The sequence below is a fragment of the Camelus dromedarius genome, chromosome 17 (genome assembly GCF_036321535.1).
Source record: "Camelus dromedarius isolate mCamDro1 chromosome 17, mCamDro1.pat, whole genome shotgun sequence".
Classification (NCBI taxonomy): Eukaryota; Metazoa; Chordata; class Mammalia; order Artiodactyla; family Camelidae; genus Camelus; species Camelus dromedarius.
The window spans coordinates 38,146,470-38,168,992 of NC_087452.1; the positions used below are offsets into that span (position 1 = coordinate 38,146,470).

Here is a 22,523-nt window from a genome sequence, read left to right on the forward strand (position 1 = left end):
GAAATTGATCCTAAAATTCATATGAAAATGCGAAAGACCCAGTATAGCCAAGGCAGTCTTGAAAAAGAACAAGGTGTGAGGACTCACACTTGACAGTTTCAAAACTGTCTCTAAAGCTGCAGTAATCGAGACTGTGTGGTACTAGGGGGAGGATGTAGCTCAAAGTGGTAGAGCACATGCTTAGCATGCATGAGGTCCTGGGTTCAATCCCCAGTTCCTCTAAAAAGTAAATAAACCTAGTCCCCCCCCCCCAAAAAAAACCAGAAACAAAGACTGTGTGGTACTGACATACATACAAATGGACATATAGATGAATGGCATAGAATTGAGAGTCAAAAAATAAGCCATCATATTTATAGTCAGTTGGTTTTTGACAAGAGTGCCAAGATAATTCAACAGGAGAAAGAATAGCCTTTTCAAAGAATAGTCTCTTGAGGGCGTCTGTTTTCTGAGTTTGATATGTATCTTGTCAATTGAAGGAGAAGTAAAACTCCAGCCGTGAGTTTGTAATCAAATTGTAATGTGCTCTGTGGATGTGATTACAGAGACTGATGGAAGCACTGAAGAGAAACAGAATTCCAGGGGCGTCATAAACAAGGCCCAGTGCTGTTCTTTTTAAGACAGCGCATTCTGCAGTGTTTTGCGGGGTCTTACCTAGAAGTGATACAGAGTCCTGAGCACCTCTGTTCCTTCCCTCGCCCCTACCCACTACCCCCCAGCATACCTCTGGCCTCTGAAGTGTTTAAAATCCATGCCTTGATTTTGAGTTCTGTGTTTAAGCTAAATATTGCATTCAAAGAGAACCGTAGACTATAAACTAGTGCTGCTTGAGACGTGCTCTGCAGACTGGTTTTAGTCCATAAAGTGTTACTGGTCTACAGAGGGTAAGAGTTTAGAAACTTCTAAGGCAGTTTGACATTGCTGCGACTTTTAAGCCTATGATCAAGGGGCTCACTTTGCTAAACAAGGGGTAGACCCATTAGACTTGCAGCTTGTGTGGTGAGCGGCGTGTCGTGCAGACTCACCTTGGTCACGTGCAGTATGGGTTAGTCCACTTGGCATCCATAACCCAGTACCACAGACTTGGAGCTTAAACAATAGACATTTATTTCTCAGTGTTCTGGAGGCTGGGAACTCTAAGCTCAGGGTGTCAGCACAGTAGATTTCATTCTGGGGCCACTCCCCTTGGCCTGCAGGTGTCAGTCATCTCGCTGTGTGCTCTCATGACCCCTTTGTGTGCAGGTGAAGGAAGAAAGAGCTCTTCGGTGTCCTTATAGGAACACTAGTGTTATCATACCAGAGCCCCACGCTTAAGAACCCGTTTAACCCCAAATACCTCTTTGTAAGCTCTGTTTCCAGATGTAGTCACATTGGGGGTTAGGGCTTCACCATAGGAATTTGGGTGGGACACATTCTGGTCCAGGCACGTGAGGACCGTAGACAGGTCCGCAATGGACTGGGAATTTTGAAAATTATTTCTTCATCACAGATTTTGAGATGCTCTTCTGGAGGGAGAAATGGTGCTAATTGACCTAACTGCAAGTAAATAGACAGGAAACAGTTTGCTTTAGCTTAAAAATGTTTGTATATTTGTGGAATTTGTGAATCTTGACATTCAATAAAATTGTTTTGTGTGAAATGAGGCATCTTTGGAAGAGCTTAGATGAAAAACTGGTGAAGATGTACTGAGTAGTTAATTCCCACAGAGACCTAGGCTTAAACTTGACGTGATCAGAGCATGGTAGCTGTTCTGGGAGCGTAGCCGTCCTTTCTGTGCAGTCAGCTCGTCAATCTGTGCTCCGTTTCCCTTCCGAGGACAGCTCCCAGGGCTGCTCTCCGGCCCAGCATCCCGTCCATTCAGGAGAGAGCGCAGCACGCTCCCTGGGGCCCCACTCTCCTGCTCCTGACTTTCTCTGGCTTTCCTGTCTCAACAGATAGGATTGTTATCTTCATAGTGACTCACTTTGACACCATGATTTAGTTCTCCTCTTTTCCTTCCCTCTTTCATCTCCCACCCACGATTCTGCCTCCAGAATGCCACCTCCATCAATCTCCTCCTTTCCAAAGCACTGACCACCTGGCACCAGGCCACTGGCATCACGCCTTGTTGGGGACATTCAGTGAGCACCTAACTGTTGCCCTTGACTTCAGTTTCTTCCACTACAGTCTACTGTTTGTAAAGCACAGGTCTGACTATGTCACTTACAATCTAAAAAGCTTTCGCTTGTCACTTGTTCTTATTAAAGTCCAGCCTCATTAGAAAGGGATTTAAAGCCCTCTGTAACCTACCTTTTAGCTATGCGTCTTCCCTCTCCCCCATCCCGTCCCCCCAGCCTTTCAGCACACACCACACCACAGGCATAGCTATGTTTTGTATTTTCCTGCCTCTGTGTCTTTGCCTGGAGTTTTTCCTCCTGGATTTTTCTCTGCTCCAGTTTCCACTTGTTGTAAGAATGCCTTGTCCTTCAAGGACCAGTTCAGACACGCGATTTCCCAGTTTCCCCTGTCTCGCCATTTAGGATTAATGGTGAATCAGTGTGCTCCCATAGCATGCTGTGGTGTCCTACGGTGTTCTGCGTGTTCTCCCTCCCCAGCTGGTGCAGTCAGACGGTGATCAGCAGTGAAAATGAGACCCCAGACCCTGCCCCAGGCTGGGGCACTTCCAGCTGTGGGTTTAGAGAAGTGGCAGATTCTTAGCAAACAAGCAACGATCTCATGGTTGTGCCCACTGATCCCAGGATGCGATTTTAGATCCAAACCTTTCACCTACGTGCTTTTGTTTTTTTCCCCATCACTAGGATGTGCCTCTCTTATTTCTGAGATTGTGATTTGTATCTTCTCTTTTTCCTCATCAGTCTTGCTAGAAATTTATCAATTTTATTGATCTCCTAAAAGATCAGTAAAACTTTAGTTCTCATGTTTTACTGTTTTCTGCTTCTTTGATTTCTGCTATTTTCTTCGTTGTTCCTTTTGCTTACTTTGGGTTTAATTTGTTCTTGTTTTCCTAGTTTCTTGAGATGGAAGCTGAGGTGAGTTTCCTCCTAACTTGTGCTTTCTGGCATCCCAGAACTTCTGACTTGTTTTCAATCTTACTCCATTCAACACATTTTCTAAGTTTCCTTTTGATTTCTTCTTTGATCCATAGGTTATTTAGAAGTGTGTTAATTAGTTTCTTGATCTTGGGAGGATATTCCAGAGATCTTTTGCTACTGATATCTTCTGTTTCTGTCTTCCTTCTTCTCCTTCTCCTTCTTTTCCTTCTTCTTCTTCTTCTTTTGTAACTTTTAATTGTTTTTTTGAGGGTGTAGGTAATTAGGTTTATTTATTTATATATATTTTGAATAGAAATACTGGGGATTGAACCCAGGACCTCGTGCATGCTAGGCAAACACTCTACCACTGAGCTGTACTCTCCTGCCTCTACTGATTTCTAATGTAATTCCATTGTAGTCAGAGAAGACACTTTGTCTGATTTGAATCTTTTAAAATGTATTGAGAGTTATTTAGTGTCCCATAATATGTCCTAGCTTGGTAAATGTTCCATGTGCACCTGAAAAGAATGTGTATTCTGCTGTTATTGGGGAGAACTGTCCGTAAATGTCAAGTGGGTCAAGTTGGCTGGTGGTGTTGTCAGCTTTGCTGACTTTCTGTCTACCTCTTCTATCAGTTATTGAGAACAGTTTGAAAATTTCCTAGTATAATTGTGTGTTTATCTATTTCTCCCTATAACTATCACTTTTTGCTTTTATTTTTGTTTGAAGCTCAGTTATTAGGCACATAATTCTTTCTTCCTCTTCAGGAATTGACCCCTTTATTTTTTATATTACCTCTTTATCCCTAGCGTTGTTTTGAAATCTGCTTTGTCTGATATTAATATAGTAATTTCAGCTTTCTCTGCACTAATGTTAGCATGGTATCCTTTTTGTTTGTTTTAACAGCCTTTTATTTTCAACCTATTTGTGTCTACATATTTTAACTGTGTTTCTTTTGGGCAGCCTGTGGTTAAGTCTTACTGTTTTATGCAGTCTGACAATCTCTGCCTGTTAATTGGGCTGTTCTAGTATTTATATTTAACCTGGTCATTGATAGGGTTAGATTTAAGTCTTCCATCTTGCTGAGTATTTACTCTTTGCCTCATCTGCTGTTTGTTCCCTTTTCTGCCTTCTTATGAATTCATAGAGGTGTATGTATATGTGTGTGATTCCGTATTTTTCTCCTTTGTTGAAATTAATAGCTACGACTCCTTGTTTTATTGCGGAGTTGCTTAGGATTCAATGTCCACGTCCTTATTTTATCACAGTCTGCAGTACATCAAGAGAGACAGCACTTCCTGTGCAGTTGGAGACCCACACACTAGTGTACTTCTCTGCCTCTCCTCTTCCTTAATCGTGTCCCAGAACTGAGGTCAATCTGAGCACTCTGTTGACCCACGAGTGAGGTTTTCTCCTCTGGCTGGTGGGGAACAGACACCGTTTGAGCGTCACACACTCTTCCCTCCAGCCCATTCAGGTCGTGCTTTCCTGGACCTCAGGTCGTTTCCTCACATGCGTGTGCTGGTCAGTTTCCCCTGAAGACCTGAGGGACAGGAGACGTCTGTTTCTGTGCCACGCTCTCCTCCTTTGTACCTGTCCTGCCCACTGTTGGTGCCATGTTCTCCCAGGACACTCATCCTAACTCAGGTGGTCTGCTGGGCTCAGCCTGGCCTTCTCTCCCCACACTGAGGGCTGGACGCTTCCTCCAGGCAGTAGCTGAAGGGACCGCACACTCACCTTGATTCCCATCTCTCAGGGTCACGATCTCTCCTTGTCTGACGTCCAGTGTCTTTAAGACTGTTGTTGCATAAAATTTGGGGGGTTGTTTCAGGTGGGAGGGTTATTTCATCTTGGTGAAGGTGGAAGTTGCCCACGAGGGTATTTTTTTCATCAGGGTATTTTTCACAAGTAAGAGTAATATTTTCAATAAAGGTAAGTGTGTAAAAGAATGCAAAGAAAATCTTCCCCATTAACATGAGCCGCAACTCTATCTTCCCTGTTGCTAAGGCCAAAATCCTTGGAGTCATCCTTGACTCACTTCACTCCAACCCAAAGCCCAAAATTTGTTTACTCTGCTTCAAAATATATCCAGGAGAGGAGGGTATAGCTCAGTGGCAGAGCACATGCTCAGCATGCACGAGGTCCTGGGTTCAAACCCCAGTACCTTCATTAAAAAAATAAATAACCTAATTACCTACCCCTCCCCCTCAAGAAAAACAAACCCAAAATCTATCCAGAATCTGACCACTGTCCACCACCACCTCTACTGCTAGCCTTGTATCTGGTCACACTCAGGACTGTGGACACATTAACTGAACTCTTTTTGTCCCCCTGGTCCTGATCTGTAAAATAATGGATAGTAGTCACCACCCTTATAACATGGTTATGAAGAGAAAATAAATCAATATTTGTAAAGTGTTTAGAACAGTGCCTGGCCTTATGTTGTGTTTGTTCAATGAAAAGGGGCAGATCTGGGGTTCCCTCTTGTGTCTGGGCTGGCTCCCAGCGTGCTGATCTTCCCTCTTCCGTCTGCTTCTGCCATGTGCCTGCAGCCGTGGTCAGTGCTGGAAAATACAAAACAGGGAAGAGAGTGGCACCGTCCCCAGAAGACACTTACCAGTTAGTTGGGTGACAGCCTAGAGCCTGAAGCCAGCAGCAACTCTGGTAGAATCATGCCCTGATGTGAGGGGTCAGGGGCTACAGCCCGCCCCTCCACCACTTGTCCTGGTGTGTCCCGGCATGGGGGAGGGTCCTCCCATCAGGGGCTCCCACCCTTCCCCCCACTCCCACCCCAGCTTACAGCCTGGGCCGCACTTTAAGGACAACACAGTCGGAGCCTGTGACCCCCTGGGTTTCTGCGACAAGATTGTGCTTATTTACAGTTTAGCCCTCGCACTGTGAACCTCATTGTCCTGTGCTCCAGCTGCCCGGGAACACACCTTGCAGGGGGCAGTGTCGGTGCCCTGACCCCCACGGGCACAGATTTAACCTCACAGTGAAGAGCACCCCTCTGCCCCACTACAAATCATGAGAGGTTTCTGAGTTCAAGGGCATTTTCTCCCTCCAGAGAAGCCTGCAGGTCCAGTGCCTCTCACACTACAGACAGGAGCTTCTCGGCTCCTCCCGGGTGTCAGGGCAGTTCCGGCTGCACACCCTGAAACTGAAAGTGGGGCCGAGGTGGCGGCTCAGAAATGAAGGCCAGTGACACCAAGAGACGTGAGCAAAATCCAGACTCCGTGTGTCCACAGTCATGATTTACGTGGCAAGAGAGATGCTTAGGGTGATTTTATAAAAGATTCTTTTCAGGCAGAGATAGGGATTAGAGGGTAGACAGACATTAATTTAACGTGGAAGAGTTAATGCAGACTCCACTCTTGGACCAAATAGAATTGGGAATGTCAGTCTAGAGCTCAGACCTTGTTAAAACATTTTTCTGAGATGTTGCAGATACTGTCAAATCAGTAGATTGATATATGGGCTGTATTTTGTGAATTGAGAAAAATCTAATTTGTGTTACTAGAGCAGCAGTAAAAAAAAAAAAAGAAAGAAAGAAAGCTAAAGAACCATAAAGTATAAGTAAATTACATTGGAAACAGAATAATACTCACTTTTTATTTTCTTCATATTGCACTCCATTATTTTACTGCCATTAACTCTTTTTGCATTAACTGTCTTTGTGTCACTGAAAGCTAGAGTCTTTCAAAATGAAATCATTAAAGTGATCATGAAATTTTGAATGTTGCTTATAAAAATTCACTAATTGGTCACAATCAAACTGTACTATTCTTATCTTAATTTTAATTAAGCCATGAAATGGGATAAACATTATGTAGTTAATTTTTGTCAACTTGCAAACAGTATGATTATACTAAAACTAAATATGTTTATATCCTACTATTTAAAAAGGTAATCTTTTTCCCAGTCTAGCTGGAGATAGGAACAGCATGCAGAATGGAAACTCTGGCCGACTCAAGGATTATTGGGGAGTTTTTATGTCAGTCTAGTGGGTTTAATTTACTGGCATTATAATTGAATACATTTTCCAGCTCTACACATTTGCTCCTTGCACACAGTGACTTATTTAGTTAGGTCCCAGGCACTTGGAAGAAGGCACCTATCAGACCACATCAAGGGTAATGACTTCGTGACTTTTTTCATTGAAATTTTTGTTGAGATCATTGTAGGTTCACAAGCAGTTACAAGAAATAATACACAAAGATCCTGTGTCCCCTTCCCTCAGTTTCCTCCAGTGGTAATATTTTGTTGACCTGTAGAGCGGTGTCACCAGTCCGGATATTGACACTGAGACCTTGTTCAAGTTCCCCCAGTTTTACTTACACTCGTGTGTGTGTGTGTGTGTGTGTGTGGTTCTATCCAATTTTACCTCCTGTCTAGGTTTGTGAATGTACCGTCACAGCCACGGCACAGCAGTTACATCACCACAAGAATCTTTTCCTCTTATAACTGCACCCCCCCTCCCCTCCCCTCCCCCTCCACCTTACCCCTGGCAACTGCCAGTCTGTTCTCTATGTACAGAATTTTGTCTTTTAAAAAATGTTATGTAAATTAAATCACACAGCATATACCCTTTTGAGATTGGGTTTTTTGTCAACTTAAATTCATCCAACTTACTTGTATCAATAGCTGTTCCTTTCTGTTGAGTAGTTCTCCACATGAGCTGTGGTTTGTTTAATCATTTACCCACTGAAGGACACCAGAGCTGACTCCACTTTGGGGCTGCCACAAATAAAGCTACTATGAATGTTTTCGTGCAGGTTTTGTGTGAACATAAGTCTTCATTTCTCTGGATAAATATCCAGGAGTAGCATTGCTGGGCTGTATGGTCATTGCCTCTCTAGTTTTACGAGAAAATGCCAGGCTGCTTTTCAGAGTAGCTGTACCATTTACATTCCTACCAGCAGTGTTTTAAGTGATCCAGTTTCCCTGCATCCTTGCCAGAATGGTGTCATCACTTATTTTAGCCATCCTCGTAGGTTTGTATTGCTATGTCCTTTTGCTTTGGATCTGCATTTTTCTGATGACTGATGATGTTGAACAACTTTTCAAGTGCCTATTTACAGTCTGTATATCCTCTTCAGTGAACTGTCTGTTCCTGTCTTTTGCCCATTTTCTAACTGGAGTTCTTTTTTAAACCACTGAATTTTAAATGTGATGTGTCCTAGAAAGTAGCCCTTTGTTGGCTGCATGGTTTGCGAATATTTTCTCCCTGTCTGTAGCCTCACATAACCTTTCACAGAACAAAAGTTTTCTAACTTGATGAGGTCCTCTTCGTGACTTTGTACTGATTGGATTTTTTAAAAAATAGGGAGACATACCTTCAATAGGATTAGAGCGTTTTTCTCTTATTTTTATGTTTTATTTTCTTCCTTTTTTCCGCCCACTTTGGCTGCTCTCTCTTTAGCATCATAAACTTTTTCTTGGTTGTGAAAAATATTGTAAATTATTCAAGCTGCAATTTATTTCCAGTGTTCTTAAATAAGTACCTTTATGTTTTTCTCCTACCCTCTACAGACGTCTAGAACATTTCCTCCTTGTTTGACCACATTACTTGTAAGCATTTGTTAGTGATTGTTTAGTCTCCTCAGTATTCACTTGCTAATTATAGAATCTTCCCTTTCTTTGCAAAACCAGACAAGAATGCCATGCGCTGGAGGCATTTCGCTTTTATCACTGTTCAGAGTCACAGATCGGCTCCCTCATCCCCTAGAGGAGATCCCTAAGTTTGCATATGTGTTTTCTCCACTTAGAAAAAGGTCACTCACATCCATTTACCGAGTGTGCCTGGTTACTGAGCCACCAGTGACTTTTCTGCACCCAGCCACCATCAGAGGTCTGTGACGTTTCCTTGCCTCGGGCCCTCTGTAAAGGGCTCGGCCTTAGCTGTGAGGACATGCAGGCTGGGTTGTGGTCGGTACGTCACACACTTCACTGTTTGCATGAGATGCTGGTTGGGGAGGCAGCCTGGGTGAGGAACAGGCCGTGGTCCCCCAGGAGCCCTGCACTGCGGGAGGGCCTGAGCCTCGCTGCACATCTGTTCCTCCCTCCTGTAGGGCAGGGGTGAGGGGAGTATAAATACCCACCCTGCCTCCCTCAAAGAGCATTCCAGAAAAATTCTCACATCTTTTTTTCCTACCTCATCTGGACTCTGGTGAGAGAAGAAGTTACCCGGTGACTTTTCCCTCTCTCTCTAGGGATGCCAAGAGAGGGTATTCATCAGCTCTTGGGCAAAAAGATGACATCAAGTCTATTAGCAAAAAAGCACTGACGTCGTTTGTTTTCTTATGTAGCTGAGGTGACCTCTAGACTCTTCCAATAAATAGAAACTGTAATTCAGTTAATTCAGTAAGGATTTATAAGCACCTATTCAGTGCCAGACTTTTTGTTGGCAGAGATGATACAGCAGCAGACAAACAAGAAAAAAAGATGAGGAAGAAAAACCTCTGCCCTTGTGGAGTATATTTTAGAGGGGAAGATAGATAATGAATAAGACAATTAAATAAAGTACGCAGGATGTGTAAGTGGTGAGTGCTCAGGGGAGAGAGAAAGTGAGGACGGTGGACGGGAGGTGTTGTGATGGGGCTGGGGGGACAGTTTTAGGGAGATGGTCTGAGAAGGCTGCCCTCCAAGGAAGACACTGAGTCAGAACCTGGAATAGGACCTGGTGGCAGGCCTGGGCCTGGTGTGTTCCAGACCAGCAGAGGGGCACGTGTGGCTGGATTGGAGTGATTGGGTAAGAGCAGAAGGAAGTGAGTCCAGAAACAGAGCAGAGGAGGTGGGAAGGCCGATCATGGAGGGCTTTTCAGGTCAAGGGCAAGATTTTGGTTTAACTCTGGGCGACATGGGAGCCTCTGGAGATTCTGAGCAGAGAGTGGGTGGTCTGACTTACATGCTATTGGGATCACTCCGGCTGCTGTGGTGACAGTAATGGGCTAAAAGTGAAGGGAGAGAGACAGTTACGAGGCCATGACAATGACCTATGATAGAGATGATGGGTCCTCATCCAGGTAGTGAATATGGAGGTGGCAGAAGTGGTTGGGGTCTGGGTATATTTTCAAGGCAAAGAAAGCCAACAGGATTTGATAATAGGCTACAGGTGGTATGTAACAAAAGTGAGGCATCAAGAATGGACCCCCAAGTTTGGCCTGTGCAACCAGGAGAATGGAATTGTCATTTCTTTTCTTTCTTTCTTTCTTTCTTTTTTGATGACAAGTCTTTTTTTTTTTTTTAATTGAAATTCCATCAGTTACAATGTGTGAGTTTCTGGTGTACAGCACAATGCCTCAGTCTTGCATATACATACATATATTTGTTTTCACATTTTTTTCTTTGAAGGTTATTACAAGATATTGAACATACGTCCCTGTGCTAGACAACAGAAACTTTTTTAAAAAGTCTATTTTTATTTATAGTGGCTAACATTTGCAAATCTCAAAGTCCCAAATTTATCCTTTCCCACCCCCTTTCCCTGGTTACCATAAGGTTGTTTACTATGTCTGTGAGTCTGTTTCTGTTTTGTAGATGAGTTCATAGTGTCATAGTGTCCTTTTTTTTTTTTAACATTCCACATATGAGTGATATCATACGGTATTTTTCTTTCTCTTTCTGGCTTACTTCACTTAGAATGATGATCTCTAGATCCCTCCATGTTGCTGCTGCACATGGCATTATTTTATTCCTTTTTATGGCTGAGTAGTATTCCATTGTATAAATATACCACAACTTCTTTATCTAGTCATCTTTTGATGGACATTTAGGTTGCTTCCATGTCTTCTCTATTGTATATAGTGCTGCTATGAACATTGGGGTACATGTATCTTTTCAAATTGAGTTCCCTCTGGATATATACCCAGAGGTGATATTGCTGGATCATTTGGTAAGTCTATTTTTAGTTTTTTTGAGGAATCTCCATACTGTTTTCCATAATGGCTGCACTGAATTATCATTTCTGAGATGATCACAACACTGTTAGTGAGTTGTAGCAAATAGGGTCTAGCTAATACTGTAAGAGCATTTTATCTCTTTTAAAAATTGAGGATTAACAAGCATAGGGTAAAGTGTATTAAAGTGTGTTCATTTTAAATTGCAGTTTTGCAGGAACCCTGTGTCTTAAACATATTTTATTCATCATAAAAATGTTTAGAGGGATTTTTTCCTTTAATTATTTACATCTTCAATTCATTACCTTTTTTAGCTCTTCTGAGAAACAAGGTACCTCTGTCTCTGCTACACACCGAAACATTAAATTCATTTGTTCCACAAGCATCTTTTATCTCTGTTATGCACATTCATAATATCCTGGCCCTACGGGAGGAATAAAAAAGGTATAACCTCTGCCCCAAGGAACCCTGTTATTTTGTTAAACATAAATGAAAGACTGGAAAACTGCAGAATAATCACCAGATTGAAGCAAACCCCTCTGGCTGATGGTTTTGGTGTCTTGGCTCTGTGTGTGTCTACCACCTGCTCCTCTGGAATATCTGTCACAAAGTGAGAGTGTTTTGGTTCTGTGACCTGAAAGGTGATTTACTGAAATGAGCATGTGAAGAAAATGACTTAGCTCACTCCCGATGAGTCAGTCAGACAGCCGGGTGAGGTTTTGAAGCACACCTCAAGTAAAGGGCTTTGATGTGGCATGATTTGGGGTGTCACTGGTATGTGAGTAAACACTTGGAGATGATTACATCTCGTGAAAAACACATGCTCCTCAGTCTACTAGTGACATGATCTCAAGGAAATTCAGCCTGTAGGCAGTCCTCGAGCTAAGCAAGAAAAATGCTCTGGTAATTAAGGCAGTTTTAATTTGATTCTGGTTTTCCCATAGAAAAAGGAATGTGAGAGAATTTTATTCTGACCAGGGATCAACGTTTCATAGAAATTACCAGACACATTGGACTTAACTGTATTTTCAGCTACAAATGGCACCTTGCAGTATAAACCTTATCTATACAGTACTAAGAAACCCAGTTACCAGTCATAGGATTTTGCTTATGTTAAACCTTATGTCTCATGCTGTACCAGAAAGCCACTTTTGTTTCCATGTATTTTACCTTAGTTTTACTAAAGCAAATCAGAGAAACTATCACTGCACTTAAAGAATTCAGAACTTTATTCGGCTTTTTTTCCTATTAAATTTATCAAATTTATTTTCAAATATATCTATTGTTACAACAGAATATAACTATTCAATAAAAACTTTTATAAGCATACTCTATTACCATCTCAAAAGACATTGCCTTTTTTTAAAATACAAAACTCAGGCATAAACATTTGTTTAGCTTAAACTTATGACTTTTAAGATTTTAACTCTAGAAAAAATACTATGGCCAACTAAAAGTCTACACTGATAAACAACATATATTATCAAATTATAAGGCAGTATTTGTATGCAGAAAACTATATATACAGTTCTCTTATACAATTGATGTATAATAGTTACTGTCTTGAGGTATGTGGTTTAATGAAGGTTCAAACTGAGTAAAAGATCAATCTCTTCAATACATTTCTTTCACTGCTAATTAGAGGTAATGCAAGCATTCTGTGAATATTGAGAAAGTCCCACATTTCTTGGTGTGTTCTGGGAATTCCAGTACATTTTAGATGGAGAAGCTGACCGTGAAAAAGTTCACTGCTGTGCTCACTGGTAAAGTTGAAGGAACTCTGGTCCAAAGGAGGGGACTGCCCTTCATCCACTGGCCTCAGGGCAGCTCAGGTGGAGATCTGACCGAGTGAGTGAATGCAGCCTGGAAGCTTAGGAGGCCTGAGTGGAGGGGAGGGCACAGCACAGCTTTAACACGGCCCACTCCTGGGAAAGGGACCATCAGGACTTGGTGCTTGGTCCCCTGGCTCGTTTGTTTTAAAAGCCCCTTGTGATGTGCTGATTCTCGTGACGTCCTCCAGGAACTTGAGCACTTTCAGCATCTCCGCCATCTCTTCCTGAATAGCCTGCAGGGAACTCTCTTTCTTCAGTTCTTGAGTGAGAAAACTGATTTCCTTCCTCGAACTCATGTTGACCATCATCAACTTTCTGTAAGTGTTAGCGAGGCTGAGTGTATTTACCAGCTCCTTCTCTAGCCCGGCATTCTTTAAAGTTGTCTCCATCGTGGCACACTCCTGTTTAGCTACATAAAGCTGGTCGATGAGGTGGCACTTCTTTTTGATCTGGGCAGCCAGTCTTTCTGCTAGCTGCTTTTCATGTCTTTGATAAAGGTGACTTCTAACAGACTTAAAAAGTCTGCAAGTAAATAAGACACCTACCAACGAGGTGAGGACAGGGAGACTCAACACTGTCTCCCACTGGAGGCTCTGGAACATGAACTGAGAAGACAGGCCATCGGGCAGCAACACCATGAGGACCGCACTCAGCTCCCTCAGGATCAGCCCAAGGCCAAGCTCCACGGAGGACAGCAGCCCCTCCATGGCGCTGACCCACCCCAGGGCGCTGACCCACCCCAGGGCTCTGCCCAGTTACCGTGGAGCCACCAGCCACAACAAAGCCCCAGGGAACACCCCAACATTCCACCCGGAACCCAACCATCAACTGACATGCTGGATTGGTCAGTTACCCAGTATGTGGGGGAGAGAAAGGGGTTGTAACCAAAGTGTCATTGGCTCCATTATGGTCCAATGGTAATTTTTCTTACCTCTTTCTTTTTGTGTTTATATCTATATATAATAAAAATATAGTGAAATGTATCGATGTTAAGTTTATGATTTCACAAATTTTTTAAATTCCTAACCCTCAACAGTATCTAGAAAGTCAATGTATGAACCATATGTTTGAATCATATCCATTAACATAGAATATACACCTCTGTCACATTTCAGCTGAAACATACACACTCTGACGACATGCATCCATCAGTTTGATGGTGGCTGAACTTGATAAAAATGAAATAAATCACACTGTACACTTTGATGTCTCTTTTGCTCTAAGTAATGTTTTTAAAGATACATGTTTTTAATTGAATATGCCATTCATTCTGTTTGTAGGGCTGAATAATTTGTCATTGTAAGATTATATCACAAATTAATCCATTTTCTTCTTCTTTTTAATAGACTTTATTCTTTTAGAGCAGTTTCAGGTTCACAGCAGAATTGAGCAGACAATACAGAGTGTTCACACACAGCCCTCCCCACCGACACATACTCCCCTAGCCTCAACATCCCCCATCAGTGTGGCATATTTGGTACAATCGATGAACCAACATGGGCACATTATTATCAACCAAAGTTCATAGTTTACACTAGGGTTCACTCTTGATGCTGTACATTCTGTGGGCTTTGACAAATGCATAATGACATGTAGCCACTATAGTATCACACAGAATAATTTCATTGCCCTAAAAATCCCTTGTGCTCCATCTATTCATCCCTCCCTCACTCCCTCCCTCTCCCCACGATCTTTTTGTTGTTTCTGTAGCTGTGCCTTTTCCAGAATGTCATTTGGTTGGAATATTACAGTTTGTAGCCTTTTCAGACTGGCTTTTTTCATTTATTATTAAGTCTTTCAAGTTTCTTCCATGTCTCTCATGGTTTGATAGATCTTTTTTTTTTTTTTTTACTGCAGATTTATTTTGAAAATTTACATATATGTACTGTTCATTGTTTCTGAGAACGTTTAGAGCTTTAGCTTTTTAAACTTACATAGTTATCAAAGGAATAAAGCCAACCACAAAATAAAAATTAATTCAAAAAGATACATACACCTTGCTATTAGTAGCAACATTATTTATAATTGCCAAGAAATGGAAGCATCCTAAGTGCACATGAATAGTTGACTAGATAATGAAGATGCAGCATATATATATATATAATATATATATATATTATATATATATATATGGAATACAACTCATGCAAATACAAATGCCCCATAAAAAAGAAGGGCATTTTGCCATTTGCAGCCCTTCATTCACTTTTTTTTTCACTTCAAAAACCAGAAATTTTTAACTGACTGAGACATTTCTATTACATCAAGACAACAAAATACCTAGAAATAAACTTAAGCAAGGAGGTTACCTATACTCCAAAAACTGAAATGACACAAAGAAATGGAAAGATTTCTTGTGCTCTTGGATTGGAAGAATCAACATTATCAATATGGCCACACTACCCAAAGCAATCCACAGATGCAAGCAACCCCCATCAAAAGACTCCCAACACTCCTCACAGAACTAGAACAAACAATTCCAAAATTTATAAGGAACCACAAAAGACCCTGAACAGCCAAAGCAATCTTTTGTAGGTCTGTCTTTTTTTTTTTTTTCCTTTTTCTTCTTTTTGTTCTCTTTTCTTATGGTTTGATGCCTAGAGAAGGTCCTTTAACATCTATTGTAAAGCTGGTTTGGTGGTGCTGAAATCTTTTAGCTTTTGGTTATCTGTGAAGCTTTTAAAAGAGTATTCTTGATTGTAAGTTTCCCCCTTTCATCACTTTAAATAAGTCGTGGCACTTCTTTCTGGCCTGTAGAGTTTCTGCTGAAAAATCAGCTGATGGCCTTATGGGAGTTCACGTGTATGTTTTTTGTTGCTTTTCTACTGTTAATTTTAATATTTTCTCCTTATCCTTTATTTTTGTCAATTTGATGACTATGTGCCTTGGTGTGTTCCTCTTTGGGCTGATCCTTTGTTGATCCTGAATATCAACAATTTTCTATTATTCAACATCATACAGTAGAAATTTACACAATAATGAGAATATGACTCTACAGCAAAAGTTATAGAAAACAGCCATATCTACACTCATACATCTGCCTATCTATCTGTATACAGATATGCTTTTATTATTAAAGAGAATTAAAGTCTGGGCTAACTATAAGCTTCCTAAAAATGTTAAAAAAAAAAAAACATAAATGTGATGGAAAAATGGAAAATAAAAAACCTATAAGCTTCCTGGGAACAGGGCATGTTTATCTGCTGACCACTGCATTCCCAACACCTGGCACAAAACCTGGTGTGCGGAAGATGTGCAATTGAATTTTCAATAAATGAAGACACTATGAGATCAGCAAGACATACTAAAAGAAGGTAAAAGAAGGAAAAATTAAAACAAGTATGAATGAATGAGGGAATTGAGAAATTAAGAAAGAAATCTAAGGGCCGGTTCCTTAAAAACAAACAAAACACACAGCTGCCTGATGAAACCAACGGGAAAAGACGAGTCGTAGCGGATACTGAGCACGGGCTAAGCACAGTCTGAAACATGTTTACACGCATTTTTTTCATTTACACCTCACAGCTCACACCAGATACCAAAATAAGCTTGGGATGGATTAATCACAATGTGCAAACTATACGTATCATTGCAATGAACAGACCTTATTTAGGTACTTGAACAAAATTGAATACCTCTGTCCACAGTGAAGTTCGTCGTCCTAAGGACTCCTCTTGCCTCACAGACATGAGAGAAGTTGAGAGGTCCAACAGTGACACTTTCTCTACATCCACCAGATTCACGGCCGTCTGAAGGAGACAGCGCTGGGCCGCCCCTCAGCAGAATCTGATGTGTGATCATGGTGCACTGAAGGACATCCCTGAGGGCAAGAAGGCCTTCTATACCCAGAGCTTTACATCCTGGGACGTTTGCCAAAGCCTTAGACAGAAACAGAATGGGAACAGCACACCAATGTCTATTTGTCATTTTCTGAATAAACTTTAACAGGAAACTACCTGCTATACAGAGAGCTCTGAAAGTGCGTCCATCAACAGTCCAACAATAAACTCAGAAAATTCTGGTAAAAATGAGAGAGCACTTGTTTCACACAATTCTAAAAAATGGGTAACACCTTCTTTGGTCAGGATTTTGTTTCCACTTTCAAACATTCTTTTATAAATACACAGGTGCCAGGATGGGTGACAGAGCCAGCGTCCGTTTTCCTCTGACACTGCATATTCAAACAGATTGTTTAGCTGTGGTAAAACTGGCTTTTATAACATGTATCTGATTCCCTTCAAGAGTTTCCATAATTAAAATATAGTTTTCCCAAAACTTTAGAAGCTCATCTTTTTTCATCTTTTTTCTTCTCAGACCACCAAAACAGACTTGGGCCTGCTGTGGGTCAGAAAGGTGAGGAAATGCAGACTGTTCTTGGCTGCAGTGATTTGTGTCAATTCAAAGAACAACGTTGAGAGGAGGTTCCCCAGGTTTTTCTGGCTTTCATTTCCTTCCCGGGGAGGGGGCGCACACGCACTCGGCCCCCAGCTCCGCCGACACCTCCACCGCCCGCTGCAGCGGGTAGCGCGTCCTTGGCCTGGGCCAGGCGGGCCTGCACGGTCCTCCAGAAGCGCCAGCAGCGCCCCGCGGCAGGGGCGCGCTCCGCCCCGGGCTCGGGCTGCGGCTTCTCGGGCAGGGCGCTGAGCACCAGCAGCTGCGGCCCGGCCCCGAGGGAGCCCCGGGTGCGAACATCCCGCCCCACTTGGCCCGCAGCGCCGCCGGCCCTCGACCGGCCCTGCCTCTGCCCCGCCCAGCGCCAGGCCGAGGGCCGGTGGCGCCACCCACTCCAGCAGCACCGCGTCCTTGCGGGGGGCCGTAGGCAGGGCCCCGGGGCGGCCAGCACCCCCATGGCCGTCTCCGCGGCCCCGTCGGGGCCCGGCGCCGGCCCCACGGCAAGCAAGTCGCACGGCGCCTCCTCGGCCAGGGTGGCCGCCAGCTGCCGGCCCCCGGCGAAGCGGGCGCACGAGCCTCATTCAGCTTTTTACCATCATCTTTGAAAAGAGACTTTGGACCTGTTGGTAATTTTTTTTTGTTTTCCCATATTTTTAATCATAAGTTACTACAAGGTATTGACTGTGGTTCCCTGTGCTATACAGTGTAAGCTTATTGTTTATCTATTTTATATATAGTAGTTAGTATCTGCAAATCTTCAGCTCACAATTTATCCCTTCCCACCCCCCTTCCCTCCCTGGTAACCGGAAGTTTGTTTTCTACGTCTGTGAGTCTGTTTCTGTTTTGTAAATAAGTTTTTTTTTTAAGATTCCACATATAACTGATATCATATGGTATTTTTCTTTCTCTTTCTGGCTTACTTCAGTTAGAATGACATTCTACAGGTCATCCATGTTGCTGGAAATGGCATTGTTTTATCCTTTTTATGGCTGAGTAATATTCCATTGTATAAATCTATCACAGCTTCTTTATCCAGTCGTCTGTCGATGGACATTGAGGTTGTTTCCATGTCTTGGCTGTTGTATATAGTGCTGCTGTGAACATTGGGTTTTGGTTTTGCTGAAACCTCAGGTTTGTATAAATAAATAAACAAATAAATAAATCCTCCTCTCTTAGCCATAAAACCACCTCACCGGAGTGCAGTCTTTAATGGGATGCATGACTGTGCAATGATGAGATATTTCTGTACATGACAGCATGGAAAAATCCAGACAGACTTAACTGTCAGAGTGGCCATAGCAGCCTGCAGGCTCAGGCTGGGATTGGCCTACAGCCCATTAGAAATAAATGCTTTTAAATTTCTTCAGAAGTGATTTCATGGCCATATGAGAAAGTTAATTTTTTTATGTTATGGTGCACCTCACTGCCCTTTGCCTGATGCTGGTCTCTTTGTCCAGTGCCCCTGTATCACCTGGCTTAGCTCTGTCTGTCTCCATCTCTTCATTCATTGCTGTGTGAGCTTCTGATTGATCTCAAAGGGACCAGATAAACTTGCTTTGTGATGTGGAGCCGTCACACTTGGTTTCTGGGCCTACTTCCCTCTCCTCACCTACTGGGATTACTGTGTGTAGTGAACTATTTGTGAAATTTGGATTTCCCTAAAGGAAAAGGACTAGGCGATATGAAAAATAAAAATAAAAGTAGATGATCAAAATAAAGTAATTTAAAGACGTTTAAACCACTAGAGGGAGCCCATATTGTTCCAGTGTCTGAATCCTAGAATGTTTTAACAGTTTGATTTTATTGGCTATAGAAAAGGATGCCTTCAGCCAGTGGTTTACACCTGCATATGTTTTTTCTTAACACCTTTATTGTGGTATGATTCCTGTACAGTAAACTACACATATTTCAGATGTACAATTTGATGAATTAATAGATGTATATACACCCATGAAACCACCACCACAATCAAGATAGCTAACATTTCCATTACTCCCCAAGAGGTGCAAATTTTGAATTCCCAGTTTATCCTTTCCCACCCCCTTTACCCTCTGGTTACCGTAAGTTTGTTCTTTATGTCTGTGAGTCTGTTTCTGTTTTGTAGATAAGTTCATTTGTGTCCTTTTTTAAAGATTCCACATGTAAGTGATATTATATGGTATTTTTCCTTCTCTTTCTAACTTCACTTAGAATGACAGTCTCCAGGTCCGTCACTGTTGCTCCAAATGGCATTATTTTATTCTTTTTTATGGCTGAGTAGTATTCCATTGTATGTCTATACCACATCTTCTTTATCCAGTGATCTGTCATTGGACATTTGGGTTGTTTCCATGTCTTTGCTATTGTAAATAGTGCTGCTGTGAACATTGAGGTGCAACAGATGCATAATTTTAATGATCTTCAGTTTGCTTTTAAGATGAGAAGGGGAGCTCAGCAGATGGAATCCACTGTCTACACTGATGCACTTGTCCTCCTCGTGCTCTGTGTCACAGATGTGATGTGGGTGAAGTAATTTGAGCAAGGACCTTGAGATGGCTCCCCAGCAGGTTTCCTTGCCTCTCCTCTCCAGTGTCCCCATAACACTCCCTGTCATTTTCCACCCTCTTCTTCCCCCCAAGCCCCAGGAAGATTTAGTTCCATTCTGCAGACCATCCGTCATGTGTAGACATGATGCTGCGCTCTGGGCAGATCGGAAGGTGAATAATATCACTGTCTTTCTCGTCAGGGTGGGAATCTTAGTCTCAGTGTCGTGTTATGGCCTCTTTAAGTCTTTCCCCTGTTTGCTTTCTGAGGAGCTTTGTCCGAGTGATTTCACAGATCTCCTTCACCTCTTCTAATTCTTTAGGTTCTCTTTCTGTCAGTGGGGTTGTGTTGGAAAGGATTATTCAAGCTACTTGTGTTTTAACATTCAAGTTACTAAAACCCTTGATTATTTAAAAAAAAAAGTTTCTTATGCTCAACTTATAAAGCTTATTTACAAACCTAGTAAATTTTACATGAAAATCATCATCACTTTTATTTATATTTTGATTAACATTCAGGAAACTTGTAAGTAAACACATTAGGATTCCCTAAACTATTTACCCCAACACAAAATTAATTAACATCTAAACTTAATTTGCGGATTTCATGTATCTGACTCAACCCTGCCAAAATCTTGGCAGAGCATCCTTGCAGCCGAACAAGCAGAGTCTTCTGAGCATCAGGTGACTCGACAAATACATCTAAGCCATAAAGTAGTAGATTAGATTCTTCAGGATTTCAAGCATGTTAAAAGAAGGAAGCACAAAATAGCTCAATGATTTTTTTTTTTAATGTTGTGACACCCTTATGATAGGACTTACCCAAAGTTGTTCTGTTTACTTCTTCTTCCCTGGGTCTTTAACCACCCGAAGGGAACAGAATTGCTGTTTCTGCTGTAACCCATGCAGCAGCTGGGATTCCAGACTTGGTGAGGCCAAACCAGGGTGCAAGGCTGGGAATGTGTCCAGTTTCTCTGCCAAAGCCACACTTTACTCACGGGAATGGTCTCACAGTAGTAACACTTTGTTTACCCTTTAAAAAAGTGTTTGGAGTTTATAAAATTTTATACCTCTTCCCCCAGTGTATAACTTCCTTACTGAGAAATTTGAGTCACACACCACCCTCCCCACCCCCGTCCATAAACCTTTTACAGATGTTTCTTCTTTGACTGTGTCTTTGGCCACCATTCTAGGGAGACCTTCCAGATAGGTCTTCTGGAAGCTTATCCAGCCTTGCTAATAAGCCTTCCTAGATTATGCCAACCTAATTCAGAATGCATACACTGATAAAGTTCAGGTATTTGTTGGGATAACTTCTGTAATGGGGGTGTGCGGATATGTGCCCGTGTCTCTTCAGGGTTTAAAACTTCAGGTTAGTTACATTCAACTGTGGTTTTAGGTACCAGTTCTGTAAAGTTACAGTTGAGGATAAAAGCTTAACAGATGATACCACCATATTTCGTTGGTTCTAAGGGCATATTTTCTCACATTTTAACACCTCTGAAATTGACTGCCTTTCTCAGTGGCTGTCCTCAGGTGGCTGCCGTGATGCAGTTGTCATTGGCAGTACGTGGGCAAACTGAATCTCATTGCTGTAGCCTGACACGGCACCTGCAGCTCCTCATAGTTTCAGCCGAAAAGCTGTTCAGGACTCTTTGAAAAAAGAAAAGTGAGTCCTCGGTGGTGCTGAATACCTTACTAGTATAAAGAAAAACTTTTAAAAAATTTATATCCAACAAGTACTAGGCTCTCCTATTACTGATAATCTGTTGTTAGTTGTTCCTTGTGTTGATACTAAAGGCTGCAAATACAGATGTTTTTTCGTCTCTGCCAATGCTTATACCATGTATTTTGTGTCTTATTGCACTAGCTAGGGCCTCCAAGACAGCGTTGGATAGAATAGTAAACATCCCTGTCTTAGTTTTGACTTAAATGGTAATAGGCTAAGTATTTCCCTGTTTAATGAGTTGTGTGTTTGTAGTAATGGCCTTGATCTCATTTAAGTATCTTTTTTCTATTTCTGTTTTAGGTAGTTTGTTTGCTTGCTTGCTTGTTTTAATTAGGAATGTCTATTGAATTTTACCAAAAAAAATTTTAGCCCCTGTGTTTTATCGATATGGTTGTTAGTTTTTCACTTTTAAAAAGTGTCAATGTAATAAATTACATTGACAGTTTTTCTAATGGTGAGCAATTTCTGCATTCTTGAAATAAACCCTGCTTGGTCATGTTACATTATTCTATTGATTCACTGCTGGACTCTTTTTACCAGTACAATAGTTAGAGTTTTTGCATCTATAATTATATCTCTATATCTATATGTCTGTAGTTATATTTAAGTGAATTTGGCCTTTTTTAAAAGATCAGGTTTTGGTATTAAGTATATTCTAGCTTCTTTGAATGAATTGGGATACCTTTTCATCCTTCTCCGTGGTCTAGATCAGTTTGAGTACGTAGCAAATATCTGTTCTCTGATGCTGTCTTCTGCGCAATGCCAGGGGTATAGGATATTACCAAGCTTTTAATCTCTGCCATTATGATTCTAAAATATGATCTCACTGCTTTAAAGGGTGATCTCTAAAATGCTTTTCCCACCCTCTTCCAAACTGCCAGGATTTGGGTTATTTTATATTTTGCTTGTGTTTACATGAAAAGTTTCAGAATTTCAGTAACTTTTAGGCTGAATGCTTATTGCAACAGGAAGGAATACATAGAGGGAGAGCTATACATACACCATCCAAGGTTTTTGCTGTTGGCGGTGTGAGTAGATTTAACAAGAAAAGTAGAACAGGGCTGGTTGTCAAAAGTCTGATTCCAGCCCCAACTCCCTGAAAACTGGGTGACATTAAG

At 41.7% G+C, this 22,523-nt stretch overlaps 1 protein-coding gene across 2 annotated transcripts in view; it reads left to right on the plus strand.

Annotated features, from left to right (window-relative positions):
- ANO10 (anoctamin 10) overlaps positions 1-22,523 on the plus strand; it is a 178,149-nt gene that overhangs the window by 71,874 nt on the left and 83,752 nt on the right. Inside the window, exon 12 of one of the 2 annotated variants that reach the window (XM_064496661.1) lies at positions 11,245-11,433. The exons of the other annotated variant lie outside the window; for it this stretch is intronic. Coding sequence (XP_064352731.1) covers positions 11,245-11,253 — 9 coding nt within the window. The 3' untranslated portion in view covers positions 11,254-11,433. Of the gene's footprint in view, positions 1-11,244; positions 11,434-22,523 lie in introns of those variants that run through there. 2 annotated transcript variants of the gene reach the window in all.